This window comes from Lolium rigidum, chromosome 6 (genome assembly GCF_022539505.1).
Source record: "Lolium rigidum isolate FL_2022 chromosome 6, APGP_CSIRO_Lrig_0.1, whole genome shotgun sequence".
Classification (NCBI taxonomy): domain Eukaryota; kingdom Viridiplantae; phylum Streptophyta; class Magnoliopsida; order Poales; family Poaceae; genus Lolium; species Lolium rigidum.
This window is the reverse complement of record NC_061513.1, coordinates 157370525-157390055: the sequence shown is the minus strand read 5'-3', so window position 1 is coordinate 157390055 and position 19531 is coordinate 157370525. Positions and strand designations below refer to the sequence as shown.

General features: G+C 47.0%; 2 protein-coding genes across 3 annotated transcripts; one reads left to right on the top strand and one right to left on the bottom strand.

Annotated features, from left to right (window-relative positions):
* Nucleotides 1-8178: 8178 nt before the first annotated feature.
* Nucleotides 8179-8764, top strand: LOC124666596 (histone H1-gamma, late-like). Of its 2 annotated transcripts, none has more exons than XM_047203937.1 (2): nt 8179-8456; nt 8550-8764. In XM_047203937.1, exons 1-2 carry the CDS (start codon nt 8262-8264, stop codon nt 8583-8585), a joined length of 231 nt encoding a protein of 76 aa, XP_047059893.1. In that variant the 5' UTR covers nt 8179-8261; the 3' UTR covers nt 8586-8764. The 2 variants fall into 2 exon arrangements, with proteins under 2 accessions (XP_047059893.1, XP_047059892.1); XM_047203936.1 differs by having other exon boundaries at nt 8181-8456; nt 8547-8764.
* An 86-nt stretch (nt 8765-8850) lies between these two features.
* Nucleotides 8851-15062, bottom strand: LOC124666595 (probable isoprenylcysteine alpha-carbonyl methylesterase ICMEL2). Its single transcript, XM_047203935.1, has 12 exons — nt 14827-15062; nt 13782-13858; nt 13538-13607; nt 13363-13443; nt 13202-13276; nt 13000-13101; nt 12431-12568; nt 11890-11955; nt 11666-11806; nt 10773-10863; nt 9354-9515; nt 8851-8902 (listed from the first exon to the last, which is right to left on the bottom strand). Exons 1-11 carry the CDS (start codon nt 15060-15062, stop codon nt 9357-9359), a joined length of 1236 nt encoding a protein of 411 aa, XP_047059891.1. The 3' UTR covers nt 8851-8902; nt 9354-9356.
* Nucleotides 15063-19531: the final 4469 nt, after the last annotated feature.

Genomic DNA, 19531 nt, shown 5'->3' with positions numbered 1-19531 from the left:
GGGGCTTGTACTGTTAGCCCCCAATCCGCCCTGGTTTCGGCTCGGCGTCAGGTCCGGCTCCGGCCGGATGGTCCGGCCTATGGCCCGGTCGGACCGGCCCCTGCACCGGATGGCTCGGCCCCAGGCCCGGCTGATCGGCTTCCTCGACAGTTTGCTGAGCTGGACAAGTTGCAAAAGCTGGATTTTGAAGGACCATATAAATACCCCTTCACCTAGCTCAGAACACTTAGGCACTACATTAAAAACTGTTCTTGAGCTCTCTCTCTCATACTCCATTGAGAAGGTCTTGATCTATAGTTCCAACGAGCCAAATCTTGTCCCCCCTTGTATTCATCGAGATACCTGCTCCTCCACCCAAACTCGAATCCCACCGGGGAAAAGATAGAGGAGGTCTTGATCTATAGTTCCAACGAGCCAAATATTGTCCCCCCTTGTATTCATCGAGATACCTGCTCTCTAGGGTTCCTTGGTTACCCTAGGTGGGCTACTGACAAGATTGTGAAGGTTTGGAGGCTACCTCAAAGTCTACCACAAGTGAGAAGAGCTATTCCTTCGTGGGATAGGCTACTTCAAAGTCTACCACAAGTGAGAAGAGCTATTCTCGACCATTTGCTCCTGACAAGATTGTGAAGGTTTGGAGGCTACCTCAAAGTCTACCACAAGTGAGAAGAGCTATTCCTTCGTGGGATAGGCTCAGGAGAAGAAGGTGAGCCTTCGTGGCGTTGGGGAATCCTTCGTGGGATCCCCGCCTCTCCAAACTTGACGTACCTTCTTGCAAAGGAAGGGAACACGAGAATAAACCTTCGTCTCTGCGTGGTATCGGTTATTTCTAACCGAACTCTTCCTTGTGATATATCTGCCTGTGAGAGCCTTCGTGCTTGAGTTACTTATATCATTATATAGGTTGCCTCACCTAGTTTGCATTAGGCTCACCTTTATATTCCGCAAAGCCTAATATTGCAAAGAAAGAATTTAAATTTGTAGAAACCTATTCACCCCCCCTAGGTTTACCATCTCTGAACTTTCACTTACCCTTCTTCTAATTTTTACGTCAGCCTGTAATATGATCGCGCGCCCAGTACTTTGATCGCTGCTACTCTGATCGCGACGACTTCGGCGGGAACGATCTCTTTTGAATGCAAACTATTTGAATTTCTGTTTGGGGATGACGTTTGGGGGACGCGGCTGGGGAGTGACGTCCCCCAAACGCGGGACGAACAAAACACGTCCCCAAATGCTAAATCCCGTGCCGTTTGCCGTCCCCCAAACGGCACCGGATCGAGCGTTTGGGGGACGTGTTTTGTTCGTGCCGCGTTTGGGGGACGTCGCTCCCCAGCCACGTCCCCCAAACAAAACTTGAGATTTTTTTTAATTTAATTGAAAACAGTTGAATTCATTCAAACTTCCCATATATGACATAGATTCGAACGAAATTCAATGAAATTTAAACCTAAACCCTAATAGTACTTGCGGCAGCCAGACGGGTCGTAGTACTGGTGTAAGTTGTACATGTCGTCGACGACGACGTCCTGCTTGCCGCGCTCGTTGGGCTCGTCGACGGGCTTGTCCTTCACCGCGCCGCTTGGTCCAGTTTCACCGTCGTTGGTGAGGTCGACGAGTGGCTTCCCGGTGTCGCGGATGGACATTGCGATCACCAAGTCGAGGTCGCCCTCCAGGCGTCTTTGTCGTTCAGTGACGCCACGAACGTCGTGTGCAACGCTGGACAGTTGTCGGGGTCGTCGCTGCTGGCGATGAGGCGTTGCTGGCACTCGTACTCCGCCAGCTGCGCCACCTTCGCGGCTTCCTCGTCCACTTGCTCCTCCTTCACCTCCGGCTTCGGGATGAGGAGGGAGCCGCCGGCGCGCCTGTGCTGCTGCCGGCTGACGCTGTTGCCGCGACACCTCGGATTGACGGGAGGCGTCGCGAATTCCGGCTCGTCCTTCACCTCGCGCTTAGGCACGGTGTAGGACGCGACGCGGTGCGACGACGGCGTCGATCGCGCTGGCCCTGGCGAAGAAGAGTTTGAGCAGGACGAGTAAGTTGTCCTTGGCTGCCAGCGTGTTGCGAGCGTAGGAGATGGTGGCGGCGACGGCGGCATCTCCAGCCTGGGGGCGCCGTTCTGTATTCCATCGACGACGTGCTCCAGGGTGCGCCCGGGAACACCCCAGAAGCGGAGGCGCCCCTCCCTTCAAGGTGTTCCTCAGGCCGATGAGGCCGGCAGTGCTGTTCATCTCGGCGTCGTGTTGCACCTGGAAATAGTCTGCCCACCAGTTGTCGTTACCGGTGGGCGCCCAGGTCAGATCGGCTCGCTCCTCGGCGGTGAGGCGAGCCCGCTGGGTCCTGATCGTGTCCCTCTAGCACTCCGTGCCCTGCGGCGGCGGCGGGACGCCGACCCCGTTGACGGCCATCCTCCACCCGCCGCTGCTTGGCAGGCGCATGTCCGTCGGGACAGGATAACCCGCGTGGTACATCGCCCACGCCTCCGCCACGGTGATGCTGCCGCGGCCGAAGCCGTTCGCCGTGACGCTCTTACGGGAGGACGACATTGCGGCGAGATTGGAGCGGCTAGGAGGTGCGACAAGAGATTGCGTGCGGCGAGATTGGAATGGGGAAGGAAAGAGATGCACTCTTATTGTACAGCGGCGGGAGGCGAAGCGGCAGCGGGGCGTTGGCCGCAATAAACGCCTGCGCGAATGGCCACGCGGCCATGCACGACGAGACGCGTCACTGCGTCCGCCTGGGAAAGATGTGCGCCATTAATGTCGCTTGACCAGAGGTAGGCGACGGGGTTTTAGACTTCCGTGTTGCTGACGTGTCCGGGCCCGCATCTCATCTCCTCGCATTCCGTTGTGTTCGGCGTGCCTGGAGCGTCCCCTATGGAGCGGGGACGGGCTCGGGGTGTCGGACACCGTATTGGGCCACGCAGGACGAAAAGAGACTTTGAGGCGCGAGGTTGTGAACGAAATTTTGTACGGCGCGTGCTAAATATCTTTAGGGGCCACTTTGGAGGACGCGACTGAAGATGCTCTAAGCTTCGAGTCCTGAAATGATCCAGGTTGAGGGCCAAATAGTTACTAGGATCGAAAGCATGGCTTTTCAAAACCTCATTTTCATATTTGACATGAAAGGACTGGAGATAGTGCCTAGGGACAGCAGCAGACCCGATCAGATCTTATGGAAAGGCTCGCTGTCTGGGGGATATACTACCAGTGCGACCTATAACATGCTCTGCCATGGGAGGGTCTCTTGGAGTATGGCCAAACCGGTATGGAGGTCGTTTGCACCCCCCAAGTGCAAAATATTTGGTTGGCTGGCGATTAGACGTAGGCTTTGGACGTCGGATCGGAGGCCCCGACATGGGCTGCAGGACCACCCAGATCCCTGCGCTACTTGCTTACAGGAAGAGGATAATGTGGATCACATTCTTGTGCAGTGTCCGTATGCCAAAATGGTCTGGTTTGGCTGCTTGAGAAGGGTAGGGTCACAGCTACAAGAACCGCAGGAGAATACAAATCTGGAGAGGTGGTGGACGGAGGCGAGGAAGAGGCTTAGGAGGGAGGATAGGAGAGGTTTTGACACTTTCGTCATGTTGGTTGCCTGGATGTTCTGGAAGCAAAGGAACGCCCGTGTGTTTGGGAACGTAGAGAGGCAGCTATCCACGGAACAGATTATCGGCATGATCCTTGAGGAGTTCAGTCTTTGGTGGGCTGCGAGGGGAGTGGAGCGGAGAGTCATGTCGCGAGAGTAGATCTTGGAGTTTTGTGGGTGGTGTGCATGGGTTGGCCAAGGGTAGATGTCCGCATCCCCTTTTGGTCTCTTGTAATTCTTGTTGCTCCCTTCTATAAAGATATGGCACGACTTTCGCGTGCCCGCGAAAAAAAATATTTGACATGAACACTATGTAATGTAAGCCTACAGCACTTCGAAAATGGTGAATGGAACCTGGGTACGCGCGCACCCGTTTACGAAAAGTTCAAAAAAATACTATTTAAAAGTTTCCAAAAAATGTGAAGTAAATTTTTGCATGTAGATATTATGTTGATACTTACTCATGTGTGTTTTCATGGAAAAATACCATTGTGTGTGACCTACACAAAAATGACAAAATGCAAATTCCTATTCCTGTGAATAGTACAAATTCCTGTTCACTATTCTCATTTGGACATTTTGTCATTTTTATACAGGCCACACATAATGGTATTTTTTCGTGAAAACTCACACGAGTAAGTATCAACATAATATGTACATGCAAAATTTTACTTCACATTTTTTGGAAACTTTTAAATACCATTTTTTTGAACTTTTCGTAAACGGGTGCGCGCGTACCCAGGTTCCATTCCTCCGGGTCGGCACTTTTTTACCCGGAGCTTTACTGCACTGGAAAGTACCTCATCAGCATTAAAAAGTAGGAGCTCCTGGCCGAAGAATAAGAGGGCGACGACCAGCAGGCGGTCGTCCCTGGGCCTGGGGGCAACTGCCTCTCAGTTGTCACGCTTCATGTGGCGTGCCATGGCAGCCGAAGGAGGCAACCGGCTGCCGCGGCAGGTCTGCCGGACCGGCCGTGCATCCGGTACCAATCCAAGGCCAATGAGCAGGAGAAAGCTCCATGAATGCACAACACAGGAGAAGGAAAAGCAGGACCGCACTGCACACCGCCCATGCGGCCATGCTTGCTTGTTCACTGCCCTGTCGATCGAGCTAGCCTGAAAAAATTCCACCACCATTGCGGTGGCTTTTGGTGAAGTGATGATAGGAGTATTATTATTGGCGTCACTCGCGTCTCGTGAGGCGGGCATGAGCATGATTGATGGACAATGCGGTGCGCCCTCTTTCGGCCTTTTGTTCCAGCACGGCACTCGATAAAGAGCCACCCCTAGTTTGTGTCTGTGTAACCAGATCTCGCACGGTAGGAGGCAGGCATCACGTGAGGTTCATCATAACATGTGAGAGGGACACGCGTTGTAGTTATACCAACAATCGTAACGTGATGCTCCTCGCTCGCTATATCTTCACAGCTACTAGCCTGAAAGTCGAACGAAAGAAGCTGCCAGTATGTTCCGAATTATAACATGTTACACACTTTTTAGGGTGTGTTTAGAGCATCTCCAGCACAACACATCATAAACCGGCCACTTTTTGAAAATTCGGTTTTCCGCTGGCCAAAAAAACATCACGAGTTCGGCAAACATTGCCCGATCACAGCGATAGTTTGGCGATCAAATTACATGAACGATGAATTAAAGATAGGCTACGCGCTCACGGTGGCCGTAGCCTCGCTCTCGCCCGCTTCTGCAGTCGGCACCCCGTCAGGCATTCCCTCCTCTAAGGGCATCTCCAACGGGGCGACCCATCCCGCGCCCGCGCGTCCGGATGGGTCGAAACGGACAAAACCGCGGCCCAACGCGGGGACGCACCGCAAAAGCGGACGGCCGCGGCGTCCGGAACGACGCAAACCCGGCCCAAATCTGGGCTAGGTTTGCGTGGCCGCGGATGGCACGCGCCGTCCGCTCGCGTCCGCGTCGTTGGTCCCCTCGTCTCCCTTGGGCCCACTGTCGGTGACCGGGGAGTCTATTAAATGGGGATTGGAGGGGATCCGGCCCTCCACTCCGGTCCCCACTCCACTCACCGAGCAAAAACCGCCGCCATGGCCCCGAAGCGACGGTTCGCTCCCGGAGCGAACGACGACGAGGCCGAGCAGCGGTCGGCGTCGGCCGCCGGCGGCTGCGACGAGGCGGCCTCCACATCGGAGAGGCCGCTCGCCGCGGCGCGGCATTGCCGCAACCGCCGCCGCCGCCGCTCGAGCCAAGCCCGAGTCCTCGGAGGAGGACCGGACCCGCTCGCCGCCCTCATCGTCTCGGCGGCGGAGGAGGAGGCGAAATGGCCGCAACTCCATGCGGCCATTCGCACCTCCGAAATGGAGGAGGCGGCGCGGCGGGGAGGGTGGAGGACGCGGAGGACCGGGCGCCGTACGACCGAGCCCTCCGGGCGCGACGGGAGGAGGAGGAGGAGACGGCGCGGCGGGGAGGAGGCCGGGCGCCGCGCCGCCGAGCAGCAGCGCCGCCAAGAGGAGAGGTGCCGCCGGCTGGAGGACTCGGCGCCGAGGAGGCCGGGCGGCGCCGGCCGGGCGAGAGGCGGCGGCGCCTCCGGGCGGCGCGGGTGGCTCCGGACCCCACTCGCCGTGGGAGGAGGCCCTGTGGTCTCCCTGGCCGGAGTCCCGCGCGCGGTCGAGCCACAACGGTGCCTCGCCGCCGGGGACCTCGACGACGTCGCCGACGACGCCCACAGGGGCTAGACGGCGCACCGGCGGCCACCGCGCCGCCGACCAAACCCTAGAGGGTTTTTAATTTTATGTTTATATTTTAGTTTAAATTTAAAAGCCCATATAGGGGCTTCTTTTGTTAGTTTTATTTGCCCAAAATAGGGCTATGTACTAAATTTGCCCAAAATAGGGCATATGTTTAATCAAATATCGTTTAAATTTGCCCTTTTAAATTTGTTTTCGTGTTTCTCCAATTTGCGATGCGTCCGCGCGTTGGGCGCAGCGCGCGACCCAAACGGACACGCGGACGCGGGCCGCTGTCCGCGTGTCCGGGCGGCGACCCAAACGGCCCAAAACGGACGGCCCAGCGCGTCCGTTTGGGTCGCGCGGTTGGAGATGCCCTAAGATCGGCGTGGCCGAAGGTGTCGGCGTGCCGGAGCTTGACAAAAAAATTGTGAGTCCTTCACAAAAAAAAAAGTTTCCTTTAAAACTTGGTTCAGAGCCCCCTCACTTGTACATATCTCCAACTCCGCATAGAATTCACTGCTTGGCTCTATGTTTAGACATAGCACGCTTCCATAGAGAGAGAGGATGCAATCGGCAGTTTATTGTCGCCACTACGAGCTGGAATCTTCAGGTCACTAACCACATTTTTTTTTAGATCACTAACCACATTGCATATGCTTCCGAGGGATGGACCTGAGGCCAGTGGTTTATGGATAAGTATGTGAACCGTGGGAAAATTAAAATTTAGAAAACTCATGTACTCGGCAAGAAAGGCAAAAACTGAAACGGGGCAATTGGTCAACCCAGTAAAAGGTTCACTTATGTTCAGCCTGACCCTCCGGCAATTTGTTCAAAAAAGACCCTCCTGCAGTGTACGTACTGCAGTATGATCAATCAGAGCTTTTAAAAAAATCAATATATTTTGTAACCCTTTTTTCAAAGTAACGATCCCAGGCTTCAAAACGTTGGTAAATGTGTTGTCTTTCTTGCTACATATTCTTTTTCTTAGTTGCAGATTTTCTAAAACTCAACATGAAAAAGCGCATGATTATACATCCACATTTAAATCTTATAGGAGTTTTTGACACATCACATGGAAGACAGATAAGACGTGACAGTAATTTTACTAATCCTTACGAAACGTTTGCTACAGGGAGCGGCGCCACTATTGCGCACATGCAACAAAATCATTGGCATCATCAAATATTCTGTGACAAAATGTTTAAATGTTCTGGATCTCAAAACATGCAATCCATCCCGTCAAAATTAATTGACGCAGCTCATGAGTATGCTTATACTAGACAGACATAATATATGGCCACGCCAATTAATTTGGGCCAGAGGGAGGGAGTAACTGATCTATGATCGATCCCACCGTTTATCTTTGTTATGGGAAAATTAAGAACTGAACAACGTATGAGTATGTTTTGACAACAAAAAAATCGCCATTAGAACATGGGTCCCTACTGGGTTTGATCTTCTGAGGCCTGGTCCTCAACGAGTACACGTAAGCATCCAGACTTCTCACTCTATTGCATCATGCTCCATAGATCAGTTCCATGCATCGGCTAGGGAACAAGACTATATTAGTACAACGCAATCACAAATACGATCTCCTTCTACACTCAGAATATCTCCAGTGCACAAGCTTTTATTCCTATCGAACCTTCTTCTTGTCACCATTGTGCATCACTAATTCACAGAATAATATACCTCAAACATTTCGAATGGCAAACTTCACGTCCGGTAACTTGCATCCTCCTACCAGACTACAAGGCATCCAATTCTGCAAGAAAGCATCCAGTTGGGAGATCACTTGATACAATAATTCAGAAACACTTTATTCTTGCTCATCTTGGATTTGTACTCTGCACACTTAGGAGATCCAAGGAGCGGCCTATAAATACCTCGTGCCATCCATTCCCAGTTCATCAAGTACCACAGCAGCTTAAGCTTCTGAGCCTTCTCCAGTGCCAGTACAGAGCATCATACAGGAATGGCATCCCTGAAGGCCGTGAAGCCCGCCGTACTTGCAGGGCAGGCCAAGGAGCCTGCCAAGCTCAGTGCCACGGCATCCAAGCCAGCAGCCACCAAGGAGCCAGCAAAGCTCAGTGCCACGGCGACCAAGCCAGTAGCCGCCAAGGGTGGCATCAAGAAGGCTGACTCGAAGCCCAGGGAGACTAAGAAGAGGGTACAACCTGCAGCTGATGTTATATAGAGATCCTTATTACCTTCACCTTGCATGATCTTCCCCTGATTATGTAGTGTTTCTTAATGACAGCAGGTGAAGAGCAGCAAGCCAGCAGCAGCAAAAAACTGAAAACGGCAGCAGGAGAAATGGAACTTGGATGGCGATCTCCATCATGCTATGAATTATATATGAATCCCGTCTTTCCCTTCCTCTGTCTCCCATGATGTCGATCATGCCTAGACAGGCGTTGACGGTGTGTGCCCAATCCCGTGTGACGAATATTACAAATAAGAAGTATAGTTCTACCATCCGCTTCATCTTATCATGCTTGATGTTTCAGTGCCTTCTCCCATTTTATGTACGTTTGTTCAGGTTCCATTGGCAAATATACTATGCAAAACAATTCGCCTGAAATCCTAAGGAATTTATCATCTCCATGGTGTCACCTGAAAAAGAAAGCCAACCCATCATGTCACTAATAATAAGAGAACATGAGAAAACAATCATAGGATCATACACAACCACAATCATACAGGAACAGAAAAATCAGTAAAACAAAACTATTACAACGTCACAACCAATCACCCTAAACGCTGGTAGTCAACAGTACGTGTATGATCACCTCAAAAGAAAAAAAAACAGTATGTGTACCTCCGATCAGACTGAAAATATATGAAGAATACACACTAACCTAGAAACAGAAAAAGCTGGGCACTTTCTAGAATAGCACGATGCATTAGAAAAACAAACAAAATATCAGAACAATTAATCACAATTGCATACCTTCTTATCGATTAATGAGAATCATAGAAAATTATTATATTTTTATGCAAAATTAATTCTAGCAGGAAAAGAGATTAAGGCAAACAAGATTCTCAAAGCGGAAACAATAAATACCTTTTAAAAGGGACTAATCCAACGGGCCAACCGCAATTGCCACTCAAAAACCAGGCGCCTTGGAGTAGGCGTGGAAGCTATATTTCCACAGGTTGAGTTATCAGTGTGAATAAGAGTCAATACATCTTCAACCAAAGGATCCCTTCCACCCCTAAGAGGATCCTGTGAAAAGATTTAAAAAACAAGTATAAGAGCTCATAACTAGGCTAGATGTTTTTAATCCAACAACTGAAAATTTATACAACAGTTCTGCAGTTACCAGTCCGGAAGGCTAGTTATGCAAATACTAATGAAAGTAGGTTTCTAGATGTGATAAGATCTGGTCCTTAGTAGCTAATAGCAATGGTCATGAATTATGATAATGTAACTGAGATAGGTACACATTTGGTGCAAGATTTCTTGAGCCTAATCTCTAAAGGTCAGCTAACACTAGTTTCTATTAAATATTTTGACAGTCCCAGGGCAGCAATGGCGCCTTCACATTTCCATTAGGAACTGTTCCAAAACCAGCAGCTATTTGTATGGAACGTCAGATACATCAATTTACCTAATACACCGCAGTAGATCTAAATAATGCTTCCATAAATTAATCACTTAATTTATTAATATATTTGGTTATATTAAGCCACACTAATCCATGTGGCCTAATTAAGACAAAATCAGTAACTCGGTGCCTATGGAAAGACATTACGACTCTAACATTCGCCTCACAATAAAATCCTTGATCACAACAGCAGTACAACAAAACCCTTTAGAAAATAAAAGCAGAGGTATCTAGGGTATGTTTGGTTTGTGATGAAAACCAGCCATACGAATTTTTTGGTCAGAGCAAGAAACTTGCTCATTGTTTGGAACTTGAATCTTTGGCAATGAATATTCAAGCCCCTTTTTCCCCTCAAGTTCATTTTTAATTTCTTATCGCCAATATCAGCCAAATCATAGGCAAAAAAAAACCTGGCCAAGATTTTGGTAGGGTATACTTTGGCCCAACCAGCACAGCCTAACACTTTGTTGATTTGACAAGTCACCAGCCATAAGTGAATGATATAGTAACTACTACCTCCTCCCCATGTAAAACAATCCACCATTACTACATAGTAGGTGGTAGGATTCAGTGCTGCCATAATCTAGTCTGAACTGAAGAAAGGCCCACCTAATCTCATTGTCAATACCCTTGAGGATTTGCTCATACAACGAGCTAAGATGTTTGAAATGAAACATCAAGGAAGTAGTGTTTCCAGAAATCCACCAACTTTTACTGATAAAGTAAAGACTAAAGAATAAGATTAATTGCGCAGGAAGTCCTTTTTGTTTGAGTAAATAGTTAAGAATCAAATTAAGTTGTATTTTACTGATATAGCTACTATGATATACTATGACATGGAAAACTTATTCATTGTCAAAATCCACATTTGTCACCTGTAAAAATATATCTGTATGTGTTTTCCCCTCGTACAATAATAGCTTGGCGTGAGCACCAGCTTGTTGAAGTACTTCTACGAAAGTTTGACTGCACATGAAAGAAGCAGAATAACTTGTATCGTCAAATCGCAAAACATTATGTTAATTTAACGAGAGCAATCAACAAAATATTGATCCAACCAACAAACTAGAGATCAATCTAGCACTAGAGGCAGCAATATAGACGAGTAGGAAGTAAAATAAGAATTCTCAAACCATAGTCTCATTGTTACAGGTGAAATAGTTGACACTCAATGCTAAATATTCCCACATAATTTGGTGTTCTAGTCAGTAACTCCCCTAATTTACCAGTATTTGGACAAATATACTATCATGCAGAGTATAACGAGGAGCCTTGTGTGAAAAGTTCAGATATTGTACTTAACGGAAATAGTGAATGATATCTTCCAACTTTCCAGTATTTATGTATAGTTTTGGTTTTAGTACATTTCATGTTGGAGAATTGCCTGCTAAAAGCCTAGTACTGGAGAAGTAAATGTGAAGAAATCTAAGTTAGAAAAGTTTGACACTGTAACTGCAAAAGAGTATGTTACCTTACCCCCAGCTTTTTTTTTTTTTGAAATCACCTTACCCCAGCTTCTTATTGTTTATGAAATCCAACAATAATATTTTCTCTAGTCTTCTCAGTTCACCGAAGTTTTATAATTTAGATCATAGAGCAGACATTGCCTTAATTAAGAAGCTAAGGGAAGTTTGTTTCACTAAATTAAAGGCCAACTGGACATGGACAGTAAAAGGAATATTTTATACCACAACATCAGGAAATATTGGAGGTATGCGTTATCCTTCATTGTTTTAAATAAACATCTCCAGAAGGTATATGGACAAACCTGGAAGATGATGGTATTGAATAATCATCTGTTCCATGCATAAGGAAAATAGGAGGTAGTAGAGCTATGGTCTGAGCACTTGACTCCTTGGCCACAATTTCAGGAGAATAAGACGACAATGATTCCTCTCCGTTCATTATGCTGAAACAGTAATTCAACATTTGCTTGGTATTTGTATCAATTTATTATTAAATAAATGGACCAAAGCATAGTCATATCACTACCTGAGAAATATTGAACGGTTCAAACCACGCTGATGGAAATGGTCGACCAGATTATGGAGGTTGTATCTGCAAAACCATGTTGAGTACACATCCTCAGAAACAAAAACACAGAAAATTGGAGGGCAATGTTTATTTATAGTCCAACCAGAAAGAAATATCACAATGTATATTTGTAAGAAAAATTGAAGAAACGTGATATTATGATGATATCCCCTTTGTAGATTAGAAGCAACTTTGTTGCATTGATTGATGACTAAAATCAGGTTCAAAAGGTTGAGATAATAAATCATCATGTGTATAGTGCATCATTGATAATGGCTAATGATTGTGGATGTCAAACAAGAACTTCCAGAGCAATCACTCATCTGTGAAAATGTGATATCTGACCTTTGGTTATGGGTTTTAAGGAGTATTGGAAAACCCCAAAAAAGTCATCAGACCTTACAGGAGCTCTGATGATAGTACTTTTCTTCAGTTTCAGTAGTAGTCAAAAAAATAGTCATGCCATCAAAGCTAATCAGCAAAGAGCAAAAGATCTCACCCTCCAGATAAACCAAAGTATGCTTTGATTTGTGTAACACTCCAAGGAATGGGCTGGCCGCTAGACTCTTTTACTGCCTGCTCCATAAGGGCACATGCTGCAATATGTGCTCCTGCTGACTGACCCATCAAGTAGATCCTACAGGTTTATATATATCCAAATAGGTTACATAAAGTAATGATAACTACATTGCCATGCATATATAACAAAACATAACTCTGGAAAAAGCTATCTTACCAAAGGGTAAGTCAGTAGGTACTGATAATAAACAGTATAACAACTATATGCCATCAGCATAATGCACAAGTATATGGAAATATTTGAAAAATAAGGGGCTTAAATAAAGTTCTAAAAGTGTTCAGTGACACAGGTATCAAAAGAGGCCAAACTTTCTGGGAAATTTGTACAATTATTTTCCGAAATCTCATTGACAGCCACATGTTAACTAAGTGTCACATCTTCTTAAGCAAATGCCATGAATTGACACGTAAACTTAACATAAGGAAACAAAACTGATATGTATGACCCTTCAATAGTAACCTTTACGAAAATGAGAATGGGTATCTTACTGATTAGGATCACCTCCATAACTAGCAATGTTGTTACAAACAAATGAAATCCCCTGGGATGCATCACTAACCATGTCGCTTATAGTTCCTTGCGGAAAATTTCTGAAAATAAACGCGTGTGTCAAGCAAATAAAAAGCGAAACATTTATTCCATATTAGCAATAAAATTAAATGGACTGGATTTAATGAAAAACAGCAGCACCTGTAATCAATGCAAGCAACTATAATTCCTCTCTCCGCCAACCGCCTGCCAAGAAGGGCACCCCATGCCTTGTAACTGAAAATTTTGAGCAGGCTCATCAACAAAGGAAGCCACCGCAAAGGATTAATGCCACACCTAGTTGCAAAACTATTAGCACTCACCCAATAATCCAGGCCCCACCGGTTACAAAGGCCATCACAGGACAGGGTCTGCTACTATCTTTGGGTATATACAAATCCAACCTGTACATTACAAGTTTACAACTGTCACTAAATCCAAACAAACAAACAAACAAAGGAAATGTCTTTCAGGAGGCTGGGTGGGGGTTGATGTTACCTGTTTCTTGGTTGTTCTCCATAAACAATACTTCTGCGAACCTGACTCGAATAGAAATAGTAGTATCCAACTGCAACAAGAGAGGGCTGCTTTCAGAATGCTATAGTATAGAGTTGATACCGTATTCTAAGGAAATGAGCCAGCCACGCAATAACAGAGAATATCCGGCAGCATGCTCTGTTATACGCATAACAAAAACCGGTAGCACAACCCCAGACACAGTAACGGGTTATCTGCAATTTACCTTGCAAGAAACCTGGCATAAGTAAGATAGCATAGACTGTGAGGGCAAGAAGCTGCCTCATCCAGCGGTAACCTAACCTGGAAGTAAAAAAAAGAATTAGAAGAGATATGAAAAATGAGATACCAACAGTAGTTCTGTTCATCTATACATTCTGACAAAAAGGGTGAAAATTGTGAATGAATCTTAAATGTAGGAAGATAGGTGAGGTTTTGGACTACAATGAGTGAGAATTTGCTTGGGTTCGCTGTGCCAAACTTCACAATGCAATGCCTTAAAAATACTCCTGTAATTTGTAGCGAAAATTGTATACTTATATACGAGTGGACATGGCTGTTTACTCTCGGAGGCATATTATAAGAGCTTATTTATGTTCAGTAATTGCGAGAACATCCCCTGTGGCTGCCCTTCTTGTAAACGATTTTTTGAACTGCAGCTGGCATATTGTTCTAGCCAGTAATAGCTTTTTTTGATAATGAGCCAGTAATAGCTGTATTGTTCAAGTGAATATGCCAAACATGGTTGTTGAAGCCAACAAGAAACACAAGCAGAACCCTGCATCATAATTGCCCCGTTTTCTCAACCTCTCTATTATACAAAAAAAAAATTGGTAAGTCACCACTGGATGATGATTAGTTGGCACGAAAACATAAGAATGGTGTGTTAATTTTATTTTTTTGCTGTACGCAACAACAAAGTCCTCACGGCAGGGAAACACCAAAAACATTAAACAGTCGTGTGGTCCCGGGAACACAATTAGAGTCCATCGCACGCAACTATATCATCATCAAACTTGCGCCTGGAGTTCATCTAGTAAAAAAAAGATTGCCCCTGGTCTGGTGTTGGCTTCTCCATGGGATTTGATGAAAGCTGCCTTGGCAACTCAACCGTCTCAACGACCACTATGCATAAAGGGAAAAGGCTTTCCTAAAGCAGAAGTTCTTGGTCGCCACAGCATCGAATGAAACCGTCACCGACGCGCGGTCGACCAGTTGAACTCTGAGGGAGGCGGGTGGAGAGGTAGTAGTAGTAGTAGGGAGTAATTTACCCGAGGTACTGGAGCAGGCTGAAGGTGAGGCGCGTGACGAGGTACGTCTCGGAGGCGGCGTGGCCGACGTCCTGGCGGAAGGAGGAGGACTGCCTCCTGAGGCCGCCGCCCCAGCCCGGGGGCGTCGGGGACGCGGACAGCACCGGCGAGGAGCGGCGGCGGCGGCCGGCGGAGTCGGTCCGGTCGAGGAGCGCGGCCGCCTCGCGCGCGTCGTCCCCGGAGTGGAGCGGCTGCATTGCGGGGGAGGTTCGCGTGGACACGGCCGGGGGGTTCGAGTTCGTGCCGGCGGGCGGGCGCGGTGGGAGACGAAGAAGAAGGGAGACGGAGCGGGGAGGAGGAGGGAGGAGTTGGGGCCTAAATAGGTGGAGGCGGGCGGGCGAGTGCGTGGCGAGGAGGGACGCGTGGGGGAGAAGAGCGCAACATGGCGAAATTCTCATTGGGTTGCTTCGGCGGCATCTCATCTGGGTGGCGCGGGCGGCCTCGTGCGGATTGGGGGAACTTGGGAACTTGGGAGCCTTTCGGCGATTTGCTGTTCGTCTCCACAGGGCCTGTCGGATCGTTCGACGTAAAGTTGGATACAACTACACACGGATCATGAGGTGACCCCGTTCAACATCGCGACATCAGGACCTACTATCTGTTTCTTTTTTTTATGAAAGAAACACGCATTAAGATGTAGAAGCTCACAATTATGTACATATACAGTCATACAAACGAATGTAGGCACATCTTACCTCCATCAGAATGTCTCAAGAGACGGACTTCAAGAAACTGATTAGGTGGATGTTGAGATTAACGAAGTCATCACATGCGTCTTGTTGTCAATGAATACGTCGCCTCACATTGAAGAATACTCCAACTTCACGAGACACCGAAATGTTAAACATGCGATTTGAATTCTGATGAACTTGAGGTGTCACTGTTCTCCTAACCATCCAACCACACGTTGGTTCTCAACTAGGAGCTATCTTCAATTATGTTTCCAAACACATTCTCATGGCGGCCTCTAAATAAGGTTTCGGTTATACCACCAGGAGCGGCTTTGAGGCAATGGACATAAAGCGTTGCCCACGGGGAAACAATAAAGGAGTGCGCCACAAGCCAGCTACCCATCCTATTTCCCCCGCAACCTCGCCTCTTCTGTCCTCGAGGCCCCTTCCACCCCTGCCAAATCATAACCATTGGTTGCGTCGTCGCCATCGCCCTCTCGACGTTGATAGTTCACTGCCGCCTACACCACCCCTAGCCCGTTGCCCGCCGCCGCCTCGGCTACCCCTCCCACCGACCCTCTTGATTGGCGGTGACCTCGCACCTAGGCTTGCAAGCAAGTTGCTCGGTTGTTTGCCTCGGTAGGATTCACTGCTAGATTTTGCTTCTCTCACCGGTGTTCGGTAGGTTGGTTGATATGTTGTTTCATTCACAGGCTCACATGGGTAGCGACGGCGAGATGATGATGCATGCTTTCATGGAAAAGGAAGCCAATTCTATGGCTAGCGAAGATGAGCACGTGGCAATCCTTGCTTGTCTTCTACAAATGCAAGCGATCGAGCTCAACAATGTCGCTCCTAGTGGTGGAGGTTCGATGTTTGGGATAGGAAGAGTAAGGAAAGGCGGAGGATGGAGGGCCACGCCATGTTATATGCGCACTATTTTGCCGACCACCCAGCATGTACCTCAAAAGAGTTTCGTCCCCAGTTTAGGATGAACAAGGAGTTATTCATGAAGTTGGTGCACTTTGTGAGGGCGTACCATACCTACTCCGTGATGAAGAAATACGTTGTCGGTGTGCTTGCTTATCCTCACTTCAGAAATACACTATTTGCGATGAGGATGCTTGTATAAGAAGTCCCTGCCAATACACAATACAACTACATGTTGTGCATTCTCTATAAGGAGTTTGTAGATTTCTCTACCATGCACCAGCAGATTTGTCATGAAGTTGTTCATCATGAGCTGCAAAATGATCTGGTAGAGCACTTGTGGGCGCACAAAGGGGCCACCTCTGAAACTATTTTATTTGGATTGTATAAATTATTTTACTTCTATTTAATTATTGGGGAATCATTTTTATTTATCTTACGTGTTAAAAGTTTGAAAAATACCATAGGTTTGCAAAGAAAAAAATCAAAAATCTCTTTTGTGGCCTCTGTTTTGGGGGTGCAAAGATGACCGCGTATATAGTTCATGTCGGTGTCCCCATACGCTTGAATCAACGGTGTTGCCAGAACTATTGTGGGAAGGCACAACTAGAGATGCCTTAATTAATACTCGTAAATCTCACACAAGACGATAATCGTGTGTTGTTGTCACGAAGCATATCTTTTCCCGTGAAAAATGATGCGTGGAAAGTTTAAGGGCGCATTTCATAGGTCGTATGCCTTTGGCCCGCATCCGGCGATACGAAAATGGGTTGATTGGTTATCCGGGCACACTCCCTGTTGTGTCACACACGGTTCTTAAAGCACCTCCGGGCCAGGCTAGGGAGGAACGACCGAATCGACCCATTTCCAGCGAGCCACCCTCGTCTCGCCAAAAATTGAAAACACAACGTTCCCGGGAGCCACTGAGGGAGATGGTGCGAGCTCACGTGGAACGGCGAAAAGGCAACGGGACAATTTCGAGCACCTCCCGCAAAATTTTGCCACCATATTTAGGGGCGGCACTCTCGTCGCGAAATCCAAATCCCCCATCCCCCCTCCCCCTTCGAGCTCCTCCACCCTTCAAAATCCATCTACATGGCGAGAGCTTCCTCACCGGCCAGGTTCGCGAGGTTGGCAGCGGTGACCTGAGATGGCTTGTCGACTCCTTCCTTTGCCCTGAATCATCCGTTGGTTGTAAGCATCTTCGAGCCTGAGTCCATCTTAGATTTGCGGTACATGGGGGTAGATCTGATGGCTTCGATGGTAGGTCGTCTCTTCTCCCTCGAGTACGACAAAGCTAGTCTTGCCAGGTCCTCCATTGAACACTGCGACATTAATCTTGTCTTGGTCTATATCGAGCATGGAGATGGTGGTCCTGTAAGATTCTCCGGTGGAGTCTCCTTGTTCCTAGACCTTTGTGCTACATGTTGTTCATCTCGTTGTAAGAAACATGTGCTCTTTCATGTTCTAGCTAAGCTCTGTATGATTGTGTTAGAGGTTGTTCGTTAATGTACAATGCTTAACAATGTTCTCATAACGTATCGTACACGAACAACCTTGTTAGCTCCCCCGATCGGTCAACTCCTGTCAAAAACAATGGTATGTCCTCGATGAGCTCCCCCTTATGTAAATGATGAATCACGTATGAACACAAACCTTCAGTGGTTGACCGAGTTCTTCCTTAACCATTTGGTTAAGCTCGTGAAAAGCGGGATATGATTAACCCTGGCTTCAAAGAGGTATAAATGAAGAAGGTTGCCAATAATGTTCTTGACTTCACTCGGATCGCTATGAACACTCTTCATCTATACAACAACACCATGAAGTGGAGAAACATGTGGAGCCTCATAAAGCATAAAAACGGAAGGCAAGCTCAAATGGAGCGATGGATGACACTTTGCTTTGTGGTTGATGATGACGAGCAACTGAGGCAGCACCTGCATGTAATATAGTGTGGTATTGTTTTCCATTGAGTTTGTTCATACGTACATGTTCATCTACACTAACAAATTGTTCTTCTTAATCACAATGCTATCTGAGGCATATTGAGTTCACAAACAAGGCGATAGTCAACTATGATCAGATGAAGATAATCTTCACGCCCGAGATTGTTATCAAGTAGTAGCTCTACGAACCACAATTGCTGATGAAGGCACTCAAGTTCATTGCAATATGGCCCTTGTTTGGTAAAATACCGAATATCATCGCTTTTTTTTAGAATACATCGTCACTTTGTTGTTCATCATCGAGTCGATGTTGGTCATGATCTGATAAAGAGATAGTGTATATATTTTGGGAGATGGTCTCATGTCCTATCTAACCTCCATTAGATAGGACATAACTGGACCCGATCTACGGTTTGTAATATGATACACCTGTTCGAGGTGGTATATACTAACCCCTAGTATGTTAAACTACCGATGCATCACGACTCGTGATTCACGAGTTATAGTTGTTTTACTTGTGTTGTATCATCCATTAGGGTAACAGTGTGTTGCGTATTACCATCCCTTTTTGATAAGTAAATGTTGCAATATGGTCTTATTTATTTAGAAATGATGGGTAACCTCGCTACTTTAATGGAGAGGTTGCCATATTAGTCTCATGTGTGCAACTAAACAAGAACTGATTTGAGTGCAGAAATGAATGTGTGCATCCTACCAAACAAGAGCCAGAGTTTCCTCTCCAGTGTAGAAAATATCGCGACGAGCAACTAAACAGAACATCAAATCTAATCAGAATCGATCTTGTTTGCAATGAACTAGGACCCATAAAATCTACTCCTATAGAGCCCCAAAAAGTCTGAGTTTCACCTGCACAAGAAAACCATATCTCAGAACCACTCTCGTTCACATAAATACTAAATGAACGCAATGGCAGCAGTCACGGAAGCGTGTACCTAAATGACGCGATGATGCAACAATTTGTATGGGCCAAATTGGTTGTTGAGTAGCGTGGTAGGGCCGGGAAAGGAAACTGGTGCCAAAACTGCTTATAATTGTGGCGCGACAAATTCCAGGGAATCTTTGCAGGTTCTAGAGCTGGCTCGCTGCTGCTTTTGTTTG

Excerpts from the sequence above, each read along its gene's own strand:
- LOC124666595 (XM_047203935.1), bottom strand. The coding sequence starts at position 15,062 with ATGCAGCCGCTCCACTCCGGGGACGACGCGCGCGAGGCGGCCGCGCTC. Across the intron at positions 13,859-14,826 it reads AGCCTGCTCCAGTACCTCGG|GTTAGGTTACCGCTGGATGA; the intron begins GTAAATTACTCC and ends TTTTACTTCCAG. Across the intron at positions 11,807-11,889 it reads AACCGTTCAATATTTCTCAG|CATAATGAACGGAGAGGAAT; the intron begins GTAGTGATATGA and ends TTACTGTTTCAG.
- LOC124666596 (XM_047203936.1), top strand. The coding sequence starts at position 8,262 with ATGGCATCCCTGAAGGCCGTGAAGCCCGCCGTACTTGCAGGGCAGGCC. Across the intron at positions 8,457-8,546 it reads CCAGGGAGACTAAGAAGAGG|CAGGTGAAGAGCAGCAAGCC; the intron begins GTACAACCTGCA and ends TCTTAATGACAG.